Here is a 15,852-nt window from a genome sequence, read left to right on the forward strand (position 1 = left end):
ATTTTTTGTTTAATTCTGTGGGGAAAAAATGCCATTGAAATTTTCACAGTAAATCTGTAGTTTGCTTTTGGTAGTATGAACATTTTAACAATATTAATTCTTCCAATCCATGAACAGAGTATCTTTCCATTTCTTTATATCTCCTTCAGCTTCTTTCATCAATGTCTTAGAGTTTTCAGTGTACAGATCTTTTACCTCCTTGGTTAAATTTATTCCTAGGTGTTTTATTCTTTTTGATAAAATTATAAATGGGATTCTCTTCTTAATCCTTCTTATGATGGTACATCATTAGTATCTAGAAATACAACTGATTTTTGTGTACTGATTTTATATCCTGCAACTTTACGGAATACATTTATTAAGTTATAATAGTTCTTTCTTGTAGACACTTTTAGAGTATCATGCCATCTGCAAATAGAGACAGTTTTACTTCCTTTTTTTTATCTGGTTGCCTTTTATTTCTTCTGCTTGCCAAATTTTCTGGGTAGGACTTCCAACTATGTTGAAAAAAGTGGAAGGAGTGGTACCTTGTCAGTTAGCGTCCCTGATCCTGGAGGAAAATCTTTCAACTTTTCACTAAAGTCTAATGAAATCAAAGTATGAGTATGATGTTACCTGTGGGCTTGTCATATATTTCTGATATATGATTTGGACCTTTATTCTGTTGAGGTACATTCCCTCTATACCCACTTTGTTCAGCTTTCATCATAATTAAATGATTAATACTGTCAAGTGCTTTTTTTCTGCATTTGAGATGATCATATGATTTTTATTCGTCATCTTGTTAATGTGGTAGATCACACTGACAACCTGAGAATGCCGAAACACCTTCCATTCCTGGAATAAATCCTACTTGATCATATCTGAGCCTTCTGATGTACTGTGTAATTTGGTTTGTTAATACTTTGTCGAAGATTTTGCACCTCTCTTCATCAGAGATAGTGCCTATAATTTTCTCTTCTTGTGGCATGCTTGTCTGGTTTTGGAATCAGGATACTGCTAACCTCATAAAATGAATTTGGAAGAGTTCCCCTTCCTTTTTTTGGAAGAGTTTGAGAACTGGTATTAACAAAGTTTGGTAGAATTCACCAGTGAAGCCATGTGGTCCTGGACCTCCGTTTGTTGGAAGGTTTTTGATTACTGACTCTTTACTAATATGTGGTCTATTCAGATTTTCTATTTCATCTTGACTCAGTCTTGGTAGATTGTATGTTTCTAGAAAAACACTTGTTTCTTCTAGGTTATCACAATTTGTTAGTGTATAACTGTTTTTCGCAGTCTCTTATGATCCTTTGTATTTCTGTGCTATCAGCTGTAACATCTCTTTCATTTCTTTTTTCAATTAAATCTGGTAAAGTATAGCAATACATTTTTTATATTGTAACACCTTCACATTTCTTACTTGGTAGTGCTGGATCAGACTCTCAATCATATTTTCAAGCAAATTTTTAAAAAAGATTTTATTTATTTTTAAAGAGAAGAAAAGGGAGAGGTAGAGAAACATCAATGTGTGGCTGCCTCTTGAGCCCCCTGCCCCCACTGGAGACCTGGTCCGCAACCCAGGCATGTGCCCTGACTGGGAATAGAACCAGTGTCCCTTGGATCGCAGGCCAGCACTCATTCCACTGAGCCACACTAGCCAGGGCTCTGGCACACTTTTTCACATCTTTACTCATATATAGTAATAGTAAGATTATAACTAATCAGTATTTTAGAATGCCTGCTTGTTTTCTAACCTTGTTCCATATATAACTTTGTTCCATATTTATTTTACACAAGGAAATTCAATTTCCCTTAAAATATAAAGGATTTCACCAGTGAATCTATTCAGTCCAGAAATCTTTTTGATGGCTGGTACTATTATAACTGTCCATTTCCTCCCTAGCTGTACTACTAGTCCACCTTATAAGCTTTAATAGGTCTAAGTTTTTTTTCCCCTTTAACTGGGGAAAAAAATCCAGTAAACTGGATTTACTAGTAATATATCCATTTTTTCTATCTTTAATTTAACAATTTTATTATATTTTCTAATTTAGTTATTTGTTCTTCTCTTCACCATGTTTCCTCTACTTGTAGTTTTTCTTTATCTAAAATATTTGGTTAAATAATGAAATCATTTGATTTTACATTTACTTATTTAAATATAAAGATGGCATTATATTGACAGTGATCTACATACTTAGATATATAATGTATTGGTTTTCATTATTTTGTAGTCTATTATTGGAATCTTCTTCCTTGACCAACATAAATGTTTTTTAAGAGAATATAGATTTTTTTCATTCCCAAATGACCAGAATCCATAAAGATGTATTACAATTAGAAAATTTTTCACATTTTCAAACAAGATGTCTTTGAAAAGCTATTTTTAGTATTTACTTTCTTAAATATATTTTATTGATTATGCTATTACAGTTGTCCCACTTTCCCTCCTTCACTCCCCTCCACCCTGTACATCCTCCTCTCCCACCCACATTCCCCCTTTAGTTCATGTGCATGTGTCATACATGTAAGTTCTTTGACTTCTAAATTTCCCATACTATTCTTACTCTCCCCCAGTCTATTTTTTACCTACCATCTATGCTACTTATTCGCTGCACCTTTTCCCCCATCCCCCCTCCCATTTCCTTGTTGATAACCCTCCATGTGATCTCCATTTCTGTGGTTCTGTTCCTGTTCTAGTTGTTTGCTTAGTTTGTTTTTGTTGGTGGTGTGGCTGTAAATAATTGTGAGTTTGCTGTCATTTTACTGTACATGTTTTTTATCTTTTTTCTTAGATAAGTCCCTTCAACATTTCATATAATAAGGGCTTGGTGATGATGAACTCCTTCAACTTGACCTTATCTGAGAAGCCCTTTATCTACCTTTCCATTCTAAATTAAAGCTTGCCTTTCATGACTTGGAATACTTCTTTCTAGTCCCTTCTTGCCTGTAAGGTCTCTTTTGAGAAATTAGCTGACAGTCTGATGAGCACTCCTTTGTAGGTGACTGTCCCCTTATCTCTTGCTGCTTCTAGAATTCTTCATTTTAATCTGGGTTAATGTAATTATGATGTGCCTTGGTGTATTACTCCTTGGGTCCAACCTCTTTAGGACTCTGAGTTTTCTATACTTTCTGAAAGTCTATTTCCTTTGTCAGATTGGGGAAATTCTCCTTTATTATTTGTTCAAGTAACTTTTCCACTTGTTGCTCTTCCTCTTCTCCTTCTGGTACCCCTATAATTCAGATGTTAGAACGTTTAAAGATGTGCTGGAAGTTCCTAAGCCTCTCCTCATGTTTTTGAATTCTTGTTTCTTCATTCTTTTCTGGTTGGATGTTTCTCTCTTCCTTCTGATCCACACACTGTTGATTTGAGTCCCAGTTTCTTTCCCATCACTTTTGGTTCCCTCTACATTTTCCTTTATTTCACTTGGCATAGCCTTCATTTTTTCATCTAATTTGCAACCAAATTCAACCAATTCTGTGAGCACCCTGATTACCAATGTTTTGAACTGTGCATCTGATAGCTTGGCTATCTGTTCATCACTTGGTTGTATTTTTTCTGGAGCTTTGAGCTGTTCTTTCATTAGGGCCATTTTTTTTTTTTGGTCTCAGCACACCTGTTACGTAGTGAGGAGCAGAGCCTTAGATGTTCACCTTGGAGGGGTAACCCATGTCACTGAGTTGTGACACTATATGTGGGGAAGGGTCCAAGAGGGAACAGTGGCACTTGCTTCACTCTCTGCCAGCTTTCAGTCACTTCCCCCACTTCCCACAAGCAAACTGGGCCCTTCTGGTGCTGATTCCTGTGTGAGTTTGTGTACAATTCTAGGAGCCTGTGGGTCTGTCCAACAAACTCTCCTGTGAGGCTGGGAGTTTCTCCCACTGCAACCTCAACCCCCACAGTTGTTTTCTGTCAGTGATTTGAGGCTTTATTTCCCTGTGCTGGGGCCCTGGGTTACATAGTCTGTCTCACTCCCCAATTGTTCCTCCCAGTTTATCTGTGCACAAACGTGGGACGAGTTGTTTTTTTATTTTTAAATGACTATTGTCCTTCTTTTGGTTGTATGAGGAGGCACAGTGTGTCTATCTACGCTTCTATCTTGGCCGGAAGTCTCCTGAAAAGCTATTTTTAGTATTTAAAATATACTAACCAAAAACTTTTTAGGTTTTTTAAAAAGATAACTATCCACTAATAACAGTTACCTAGTAACTGTTATACAAATATATATACAGAGAAAAGAATGGAGAGAAATACTCTAAAGTATTAACATTACTCATGGCTTGTGGGATTCTGAAACAGTAAACCTTTGACATTCCAAAATGTCTCAATTTCTTCTATGCTGAATAAATAAGTCAAATCTATAGCACCAAATTGCTAGAAACATGGTTTTCTTAAAATTTTTAATACCTGAAAATAAATGATAATCATTAATTTTAAATCTTTTGAGAGCACTCCACTCTATAGGGAATAGTAGGACAATAAAGGGTTTTAAAGCAGGGGAGTTCCAGTCATTTTTTGACTCTCATTACAACAAAATCCCTAGTCCATGACTTAACCCTCAGCCCCTCTGACCAGGGTTTGAGTCTGGTCCCAGTTTACTATTCACTGCTAATGAGAGATGTTATCTATTTGGTCTCCTACCCACCCAGTGGGGTTCACAGATCACTTACTCTACTCTAGGTCCTTAACTGTAATAATTATTTAACCTCATGAAGGTTAAATAATTTATCATATCATATGATAGATTTATCACCCTATCATATTTATACTGTTCATAATACCTTTCTTACTTCTATTTCCTTCTTTACCATCCGGAGAGTTCATAGTAATCCTTACAATTACTACCTTGTAAACATTTTTAAGTTTGTTGCCCTTTCCACCCATTATCCCACTTGCCTGGCAGAAGCTTAGTTCTGGTTGAATCTTCTCCTTACCTGAATCCAAGCAGTAGCGCACTGCTGAAGAAAATACATACCTAGACAGGTTTTTTTTAAACTGATGACACTGAACCACAAGGGCACTCAGCATTTACTGAAAAAACCTTACTGTATTTTTCTGGGAGTTGATTTACTAAAATAACTACTTATTTCTTCTCAAAATTCAACTGAACTCTCCTTCCTCATTTTCTTTTTAAAATTATTTTAAATCTATATTTTAGAGAGAGAGAAAGAGAAACACTGATAGTAGTTCTACTTGCTTACACATTTATTGTATGTGCCCTGACTGGGGATAGAACCCACAACCTTGGGGTATCAGTACTTTACCCGAAGTTGGGGTATCTAACCAACTGAACCACCCCACCAAGGCCCATCTTTCCTCCAATTCAACTGATGACTTCATTTCATACTGCACCAAGTAAATAGCAGATGAAAATTCCTAATCTTCCCACCACCAAATCTACAAACCCATTATGTATACAGATTTTCATCTTGTGGCTTAAAAAAAAGTCTTTCCAATTATCAAAAGCATTCTCATCTCCCAATTTTTTTTGGTGATTTCCTTCCTATATGTGATTTTCCCACTTTCCCTCTCTATGATTCATTCCTTTCCCCACACAAACATACTTCCATAATTTTCCATTAAAAAATAAAATTTTAAATCTCTGTTCAACATTCCTTCATATTTCTGCATATTTTGTTGCTATGTTTCTGTCACACAGTGATTCCTTGTATAATGCCTTTTAAATCAATATAAAAAGGTCCTCAACTCTCAATATTTTGACATGTATAAGCAGGAAGGGCATATAAGCAATTGGATAAGTATAAATTCTAAGGGAGAAGTATAAACTGAAAATATAAATTTAAGATTTTTAAGTATAAAGCCCTGGACCTAGATGAGAACCATAGCATTCCAACATCTCAAGCAGAAGTGAAAAACTCGAATGTGTACTGGGGCAGAGAGGTAAATAGAAATGAGTAAATTTGCCCGGAATTACAAAGTGATGGGACTTATGGACAACTATGCACTGCATGCACACTTTAAAGTGTTCTACTTCAAAAACTTTAAAATACTATGCTAAAAAAATGGTTTCTGTAAATTATATTTGGGCCATATTCAGTTCCACAGCTTGTAAACCTTTGATTTCAAGGTTTATTTATTTATACATATTTTTCTTTTTGAAAAATTGTTGTTCAAGTACAGTTGTCTCCTTTTTCACCCCACCACGCTCCTCCACCCTACCCACCCCGCCTCCCAACCTCAAACCTATCCCCCTTGACTTTGTCCATGTGTCCTTTATACATGTTCCATGATGGCCCTTCCCCTGTTTTCCCCCAATATCCCTCTCCTCCTTCCTCTCTGGTTACTGTCAGTTTGTCCTTTATTTCAATGTCTCTAGTTGTATTTCACTTGCATGTTTGTTTTGTTGATTAGGTTCCACTTATAGGTGAGATCATATGGTATTTGTTTTTCACTGCCTGGCTTATTTCACTCAGCATATTGTTCTCCAGTTTCATCCATGCTGCCACAAAGGGTAGGACTCCTTTCTTTGTGCTGCGTAGCATTCCACTGTGCAAATGTACCACAGTTTTTTGATCTACTCACTTACTGATTGGCACTTAGGTTGCTTCTAGCACTCGGTTAGCTGCTATGAACATTGGGGTGCATAGGTTCTTCTGAATGGTGTTTCAGAATTCTTGGGGTGTAATCCCAGCAGTGGAATTGTTGGTTTAAAGGGGAAGATAAAGCAAAGAAAACTGAAAGAATAAATAGCCAGAGGAGTAGAAAGGAAACCAGGAGAAGCCAAGAAATGATTTTTAAGAATTATGCAATGGTTAAGTGTCAAATGCTATTTACTTCTAAGGTGAAGATAGAAAAGTGTTCACTGTGTTCAGCTACATAAATATATTGGTAACACTTGTTTTCATCCAGTTGAGGTCAGATCACAAAGTATTAATAAATCAAATAGAAGAACAAGTAGATCCTAGCAAGTGATATAGGGCATATACAATTGACTCTTGAATAACACCCAGGGTTAGAGGCGCCAAACCCTCTGTGCAGTTGAAAATCTTCTATGACTTTTCACTCCCCCAAAATTTAACTGCCCAGAGTATCTACAGGGGATTGGTTTCAGAATCCCCATGATACCAAAATCCTTAAATGGTCAGGTCCCTATATAAAATGGCATAGATCAATGCATACAGTCAGCCCTCCCCCTCTAGACTCCCAACCACAGATCGAAAACATTTAGGTAGTTATGAAAAAAATTCCATGTATAAATGGGCCCACATAATTCAAACCTCTGTTGTTCAATGGTAATCTGTATATTAAACAGGAAAAAATACAGTTGTTACAATTGTCTATGTATAAAGTCCTAAAGGATCTACATTTACTAGAACTAGTAAATGAGATAAGCAAGGTCATAGGATACAAGGTCAACATAAAAATTCAATGATATATTTCTATATAAACAATAGAAAATTAACAATTTATTGTGATAAATAGGAAATTGAAATTTTAAAAAATATCAGTAATTCTAACAAAATGCCCATTAAGTTTGGTACACTGAAGACAACAAAACACTGATGAAGAAATTAAAGACCTAAATAAAATGGAAAGAACTACTGTTTGTGGACTAGAGAACTCAGTATTAAGATGTCAATTCTCTGCAAATTTATATATAGACTCAAGGCAATGTTAATCAAAATTCCAGCCCACTTTTTTAGTAGAAATTGACAAGCTGACTCTGAAATGTATGTATAGAAATTCAAAGAACCTAGCACAGGCAGAACTATTTTTAAAAAGAGAAAAAAGTGGGAGAACTCATACTACCTGATTTCTAGATAGTCCAGTAATCAAGAGTGTGGCATTGAGATGAGGAGAAACAAATAAATCAATGAAATAGAGACTCCAGAAGCAGACCCATACATATATATGGTCAAACATGGGGAGTATTACTCATATCTAGTGGGAGAGACCAGGGATGCTACTCAACATCTTACAATACACAGGACAGCCCATACAACAAAAAGTTATCTGGCCTAAAATGTCAAAAGTGGCAAGACTGAGAAATTCTGTTTTAACCAAAAACAGGAGAAAATCTTTGTGACCTAGACTGAGGTCAAAAATTTCTCAGGACACAAGAAGTACAAACCATAAAAACCAAAAATCAATAAACCTACTTCATCAAAATTAAAACTTCTGCTCTTTCAAAGACAGATAGGAAAATTCAAAGAAAAAACACACCCTGGGAGGAAATATTTGTAAAACACATATTTAATAAAGGCTTACATCTAGAATATATAAAGCTCTCTCAAATCTCAACAAATGGAATTGGCCAAAAAATAAAAAATGGGTAAGAGACTTTAAACAGATACTTCACTAAAGACACATGTATGACAAATAAACACAAAAAAAGATGCACAATATTAGTCATTATGAAAATTCATGTTAAAAACTACAATGAGCCCTGGCAGGATGGTTCAGGTGGTTGGAGCATCATCTCTACACAAAAAGGCTGCAGGTTCAATTCCTGGTCAGGGCACATGCCTAGGTTGTGGGTTTTATCCCCAGTTGGGGCACGTACAGGAGGCAACTGATCAATGGTTCTCTCTCACACTGATGTTTCTTTCTTTCTATCTCTCCCTCCTACCCCCTTCCTCTCTTTCTAAAATCAATAGACATATCCTCAGATGAGGATTTAAAAAAATGAACTGAGACACTGTAATACACCTAGAATTATTAAAATGTAAAAAACTGACAATAATACCAAGGGCTCACAAGAAGGCAATGCAACCAGAACTCTCACACATTGTGGAGTATGTAAAATGATACAGTCATTCTAGAAAACAGTTTGGCACTTTCTTACAATGTTATTAGATAATCAACTTTAAATATCTAACCGTTATGAGTAAGGCTTTATTTTTTCCTCCTAAACATATATCGTATATGAGCTTTTTCCTATCTGGTCATAATTTTTCTATTTCTTCTAAGTTTATGACTATGTTCTAAATCAATGGCTCTCAAAGTGTGGTCTGTGGCTTCCTGCAGGTCGCTGACATGCTTTCAGGCAGGGAATCTATGTAAGCCTTCCTTTTATAACTACATTTATATGTAAGGCCAGATTTTCTTCACATATTTCAACTGAAACAATATATCCCAAAGGACCAAATGCAGAAGCAGATATGAAAATCTAGTTATGATGGTTAATTTTATGTGTCAACTTGACTGGACCACAGGGTGCACAGATATTTGGCTAAACATTCTAGAGGGTGTGTCTGGATGAGATTAACATTGGATGGATCTACAGACAGTAAACCAGATTGCCATTCCCAATGTGAGCAGGCCTTATCCAACCCATTAAAAGCCTGAACAGAACAAAAAGCTGAGTAAGAGAATTTGCTCTCTCCGCCTAATGGTCTTTGAGCTGGGACACTGGTCTTCCCCTGTCTTTGGACTTGGACTCAGAATGAAATTTAAACTAACAACTGGCCTGGTCCTCAGGCCATTAGACTCAGAGTGTAATTATACTATCAGCTCTCCTGAGTCACCAGGTTACAAATATTGGAAATTCTCAGCCTCCATAATCATGAGCCTATATATATTTCAACATACGTGGTAAATATTATTCCAATAATATAATGGTATATATGTCTCCTATTGGTTCTGTTTTTCTAATAGACTGTCTTCTATTAAGCCTAACATTAAAGAGATATACAAAAATGTAAACCAATGTCACTCTTCCCGATAATTTTGTTTTGCTTTGGAAAAGTCATTTTTCACTTTAAAATATATTGTTTATGTTAATATATAATGGGCTTGACATGTTTAAATAAGTATTTTTTAATGTTTTAATTTCTAGTAAGCTATCAATATAGATAACCCATATAAGCAAAGCTCTTTAAAATACTTTTGAAGAATGTAAAGGAGTTCTGAGACAAAATAAAAGAGCTGCCGTTTTATAATTAAGATTGCCAAAGATCTACTAGAGGAATGGAATATTAAAGTAACTCACCTTTTTCCACTATCCACAGCTAGGTAACAATTTTTCATGCTGTCTACCAAAGGAAACATAGTTTTCCAGTTATATAAGACATACCTGATCATCCTCAGAGTCCCACTGAGCTGTTTCTTCCAGAGAGACCACATTAGAATCGGAAATAGGTGTTCTGTTCTTGTCTTGATATGACTGCTGCCATACATGACTGGTCAATGGAACAACCTGAAAATCAAAAGGAGATTTAAATAGAGCAATAACAAAATCTAACATTTAGATTATATTTCTCAGTTTATAAAACTCTTTCATATATAGACATTTCAACATCATAACCACAGTTCAAGTTATTATCTTCACTTTATGTTGTGTCCTAAAAATAAACACAGGGACTTATGATTACCTTGTTAGGACACAACATACTTTCCAATAAACTATAGCAGTTCCTTAACAGCCTATGGCCCCAGAGGTAAAAGAAGCAAGCAGAAACAAGCAAATTAGGTGTTTTAAAACCTTCTTGTTTGAGACACCTAAGAAATTAACTCTAATAATAAGGACTAAAATAAAAGTCAGGCTCATTTTGTGAAACTGGGTTGAAACAGAGCTCTCCCACTTACATTAAAGCTGTGATGCTGCCCAAGGCTGAAACAATGCAAATGAAAAACTGCAGAGGCAACCAAACGAAAACCAACTAGGTCAAGTTTGTTTTGGTTTTTGAGATTTTACCCAGTATCCCTGGAAAAGAAAAACTCAAGGCTTCCAATATTAGACTTCCTCTAATACTGGGGAACTGCTGTAGATGTAGATGTAAGGGGCAAGACAGAGACAACCACAAAATACCAAGTAGAGAATGGTGCACCAAAAAAAGAAAAAATGAGATTACAAACTATGCTTTCAAAATATTTAAAAAATAACATTATCTCAGATTCTTAAAGAGGCAAAGAAAAGGAAACTGGTATAAAATAAGCAGGTATGAGTCAAAAAAAGACGAATGCTAAGAAAATATTAATATTAATAACGACAAATGTGAAAGAGCCTCTGGAGGAAACCCAGGGTTATCAGATTTTTTTCAGAACTAAAACTGTTACTACACTAACAAAACATTTTTTTTACAGAGCACTAACAACAAGGTGTTTTGGTCATAGAGAGTCCTGATTAACTGAACATCCATTCAATAACTAAAGAGATTTCTAAGATATCAAGCCTTCCAAGAGGCTTTTCTCAAAAGAGAGCATCATGGGGCACACCCACATTGCTTCAATGATTTTTTTTACTTTTTATTTAATGTACTGGGGTGACACTGGTTAACATTCAATGGCAATTTTTAAGAGATAAAGCATAAAAACAAAGAAAGTGTTTTACAAACTCATTTTGGCAACTTGAAATCCATAAATACACAACATTACAGCCAATGCTGTGGCACAGCTATTCTTCTTTGGGCCCTCCAGGAAAGAAGAATGCTCAAACGAAAGTTCAAAATGCCTATTTACTGCAGCTAAACAATACTGGGGGTGGAGCATGAGAGTTCTTGTCTTTGAAAATGGCTGATTCACAACGGCTTACAAAGAGAGGATTCAATTCAAGCATAGTTGTAGAAAACTAATGATACAATATGAAAAAACTAGCACTTTTGATAAGTAACCCAATGTGCAAGAATAAGAACATTCCCCCTCACTGTATTGTCTAAAAGGAAACCCAAAAGTAAAAATTAAGCATCAAAAAGTCCATTTTCCAGAACTCCTGATTTTTATTACCTGACTGCTTAGACTTCATCAAAGACACCATTTCTAACACATACGTTTGATCGGCTTTCCCACAGTCACCTCTGGATCACAGTGTACCCAAAATTCTTGATGGATGACTCTTAAAATAAGTGCTCCAAAAATAAGTAGGTGTTATCAGCAGTTCCCTGATCTGAGGTTAAATGCCTTTTGATATAAATTAAGTTTATCTCATTTTATTTTTAATCTTCCCCAGAGTATATTCCTTCACTGCTTTTTAGAGAGGAAGAGAGAGAAAAAAACATAGATGGGAGAGAGAGAAAAACATTGATTGGTTGCTTCCAAGGGATCATAAGCTCCCAGACTGGACATCCAGCCACAACTTAGGTATGTATGTGCCCTGGTCGGGAATCGAACCAGCGACCTCTCAGTTACAGCATGACAATCAAACCAATTGAGCCACACTGGCCAGGGTGATATAAATTAAGTTTCAAAGAGCCCTTCCCTGAGCCAGTTTTTAATATCAAAAGTTAACTGACTTCCAACTGTCTAGAAGAGAAACAGCTTAGATCTAAGGACACATACAGGCTGAAAGTGAAAGGATGGAAAAGATATTTCATGTAAATGGTAACCAAAAGAGGGCAGGAGTATCTATACTAATACCAAACAAAAAGACTTTAAATCAATAACTGTTACAAGTGACAGAGAAGGACATTATATAATGACAAAAGGGTCAACTCACCAGAAGATTTAACAAGTATTTATGCACCAAACCTCAGAGCTCCTAAATTAACAAGGAAAAGTTTGAAAGAATTAATGGGAGAGATACACAGCAACGCAATAATATTAAGAGACTTCAATACCTCACTTGCAATGAATAGAACAATCAGAACAACAATAAGGAGAATAGAGGAACTGAACAAACACTATAGACCGTTGGACCTAACAGAAATAAACAAAACACTCTATCCAAAACAGCAGAATATACATTTCTCAAGTACACATGCAACATACTGCAGGATAGAACACATAAGGCCACAAAACAAGTCTTAACAAATTCAAGAAAATTGAATTCACACACACTATCTTTTCTAATCACAATAAAATGAAGTTAGATGTCAACACAAGAGAAACTTGAAATTCCACAAATGTGAAAATTAAACAATATACTCTCAGAAAAACAACAGATCAAACAAATCACCAGAGAAATTAGAAAATACTCTGATACAATGAAAATAAAAACACAAATTACCAAAACTTATGAGATAAAACAAAAGCAGAGGTAAGAGGAAGTTTATGGCCCCCAGAAATGGTGTCATTTTTTTTTTAAAGCAAGATCACAAATTCACAACCTGTAACATACATCAAGGAAGTCAAAGAAGAACAAACTAAACCTGAAGCAGGCACAAGGAAAATAATAAAGATTAGGACACAGATAAACAAAATAGTGAGTAGAAAAAAATAATTAAACTGAAAGTTGTTTTTAAAACATATTAACAAAACCGACAATCCCTTAACTAGACTAAAAAAAAAGGAAATAAAATCAGGAATGAAACATAATATTATAACCAATACCACAGAAATAAGGATAGAAGAATAATATGAACAGTACACTAAGAAACTGGAGAGCCAAGAAGAAATGCATAAATTCCTAGAAACATACAACTACCGAGACTGAATCATGAATAAGCCTATAAGTACAAAAATTAAATGAGTAACAAAAGAACCTTCCAAAAGTGAAAATCCAACGACCAGATAGATGGCTTTACTCCTGAATTCGACCAAACATCTAAAGAGTTAACACTAATCCCTGACACTCAAAAAAAAAAAAAAAAAAAAAAAAAAGAAATTGAAGAGGAAGGAAGGAACATTTCCTAACTCATTCTATGAGGTCAGATTACCCTGATACATATAGCCAGATGAAGATACTACAAGGGGAAAAAACCCCACTATAAACCAATATCCCTCTTAATGAATACTGATGTAAAAGTCCTCAACAAAATACTAGCACACAAAATCCACAGCACATTAAAAAGATTATACATGATCAAGTAGGATTTAACTCTGGAATGCAAGGATGGTTCAACATATAAAATTCAATGTAGAAGAATTAATACTGTTAAAATTTCAATACTATCAAAAGTCACCTACAGATTCAATGCTATATCCCTATGAAGATTCCAATGGCTTTTTTCTACAAATTATATATATAAAACTAGCCATTTATATGGAGCCATAAAAGACCCCAAATAGCCAAAAAGAAAAATTCCTAAGAAAAAAGAACAAAGCAGAAAGCATCATACTTCCCAACTTTAAACTGTAGTATAAAGCTACAATAATTAAAACAGTATGGTGGTAACATAAAAGCAGATAGAACAGACCATGCAGCAGAACTGAGAGCCCAAAAATAAACTGGTTATGTGGTCAATTAATATTTGACAGGAGAACAATGAATACTCAAAGGAGATTTAAATGACAGTCACTTCAATAAATGGTGCTGGGGAAATTGAATATTCACATATAAAGGAATGAAACTGAACCCTATGTTATACCACTCACAAAAATGAACCCAAAATGGATTAAATACTTAAATGTTAAGGCCTGACACCATAAAACTCCTAGAAGAAAAGAGAAAAAAAGCTTTTTGTCATGGGTCTCAGTACTGATTATTTGGAAATCACACCTACAGCAACAGCAACAAAGTTAAAAATAAACAAATGGCACCACATAAAACTAAAAAGCTTCTACGCAGCAGAAGAAACCATCGACAAAATGAGAAAACCTATAGAATGAAAAAAATTTGCAAATTATATATACAATAAAAACAATATCCAAAAGATATAACGACCTCCTACAAATCAACAGCAAAAAATAATAATAATCCTATTTAAAAATGGACAAAGGACCTGAATGCAGATTTTTCCAAAGAAAATATATGACTGGCTAAGCTACATGAAGAGAGAGGTTCAACATTACTAGTCATCAGGGAAATTCTAATGAAAACCACGTTAAGATATCACCCAATGCCTGTTAGAATGGCCATGATCAAAAACACAAGAGATAAATACTGGGGTCAATGTGGAGAAATGGGAACCCTTGTGCACTGTTGCTGAGATTGTAAATTGGTACAGCCACTATGGAAAATACAATATATGGAAGTTTCTTGAAAAGTTAAAATGGAACTACTGTAAGGTCCAGCAATTCCACTTCTGGGAATATATCCAAAGGAAACAAACACACTAACTCAAAAAGATATCTGCACCCCCACAGTCATAGCAGCCCAAATATGGAAACAACTTAAGTGCCCGTTAATGGATAAATGGGTTAAGTTGTGGTAAATACACCATGGAATATTATTCATCCAAAAAAATTCAAAAAAGGAAATCCTACCACTTGCAACAACATGGATAGACTGCGATGGCATTATGTTAAGTGAAATAGGTCAGACAGAGAGACAAATGCTGTATGATCTCATTTACATGTGGAATCTAAAACACTCACAGAAAAAGAAATAAAATTTGTGGTTACCAGAGACAGGGATAAATGGAGAAAAGTGGTAGAAAGGTATAAACTTCCAATTATAAGATAGAGAAGTAGTAAGAATGTAAAGTATAACATGATGAGTATAGTTAAAATTGCTGTATGGCTATATTTCTTTTGATTTCAAAATATCTTTTTGAAACTGGGTTTTAGGAGATCCTTCTGATTAAAAAAAAAACCAAGAAGGAACACACCAAGGCATCATAATTACATTAGCCAAGATTAAAATGAAGGAGAGAATCCTAGAAACAGCAAGAGATAAGGGGACAGTCACCTACAAAGGAGTTCCCATCAGACTGTCAGTGGATTTCTCAAAAGAGACCTTACAGGCAAGAAGGGGCTGGAAAGAAGTATTCCAACTCATGAAAGGCAAGGACCTACATCCAAGATTGCTCTATCCAGCAAAGCTTTCATTTAGAATGGAAGGGCAGATAAAGTGCTTCTCAGATAAGGTCAAATTCAAGGAGTTCATCATCACCAAGCCCTTAGTATATGAGGTGTTGAAGGGACTTGTCTAAGAAAAAGAAGATAAAGGAGATGAACAGTGAAGGGACAGCAGACTCACAGTTATTGACGACCACACCTAGAACAGAAGCAAACTAGGAGGACAGCTGGATCAGGAGTGGAACCTTGGAAATGGAAATCGCATGGAGGGTTGGCAACAGGGGAGTGGGAGG

The 15,852-nt window shown here is 35.4% G+C and overlaps 1 protein-coding gene across 1 annotated transcript in view; it reads right to left on the bottom strand.

The window, feature by feature from the left end:
* The window catches only part of ALMS1 (ALMS1 centrosome and basal body associated protein), a 212,170-nt gene that overhangs the window by 185,899 nt on the left and 10,419 nt on the right, over window positions 1-15,852 (bottom strand). The window contains exon 3 of the mRNA XM_053663400.1: window positions 10,020-10,142. Coding sequence (XP_053519375.1) covers window positions 10,020-10,142 — 123 coding nt within the window. The remainder of the gene's footprint in view (window positions 1-10,019; window positions 10,143-15,852) is intronic.

The sequence above is a fragment of the Artibeus jamaicensis genome, unplaced genomic scaffold (genome assembly GCF_021234435.1).
Source record: "Artibeus jamaicensis isolate MK-2021 breed Jamaican fruit bat unplaced genomic scaffold, CSHL_Jam_final contig_3174, whole genome shotgun sequence".
Lineage (NCBI taxonomy): Eukaryota > Metazoa > Chordata > Mammalia > Chiroptera > Phyllostomidae > Artibeus > Artibeus jamaicensis.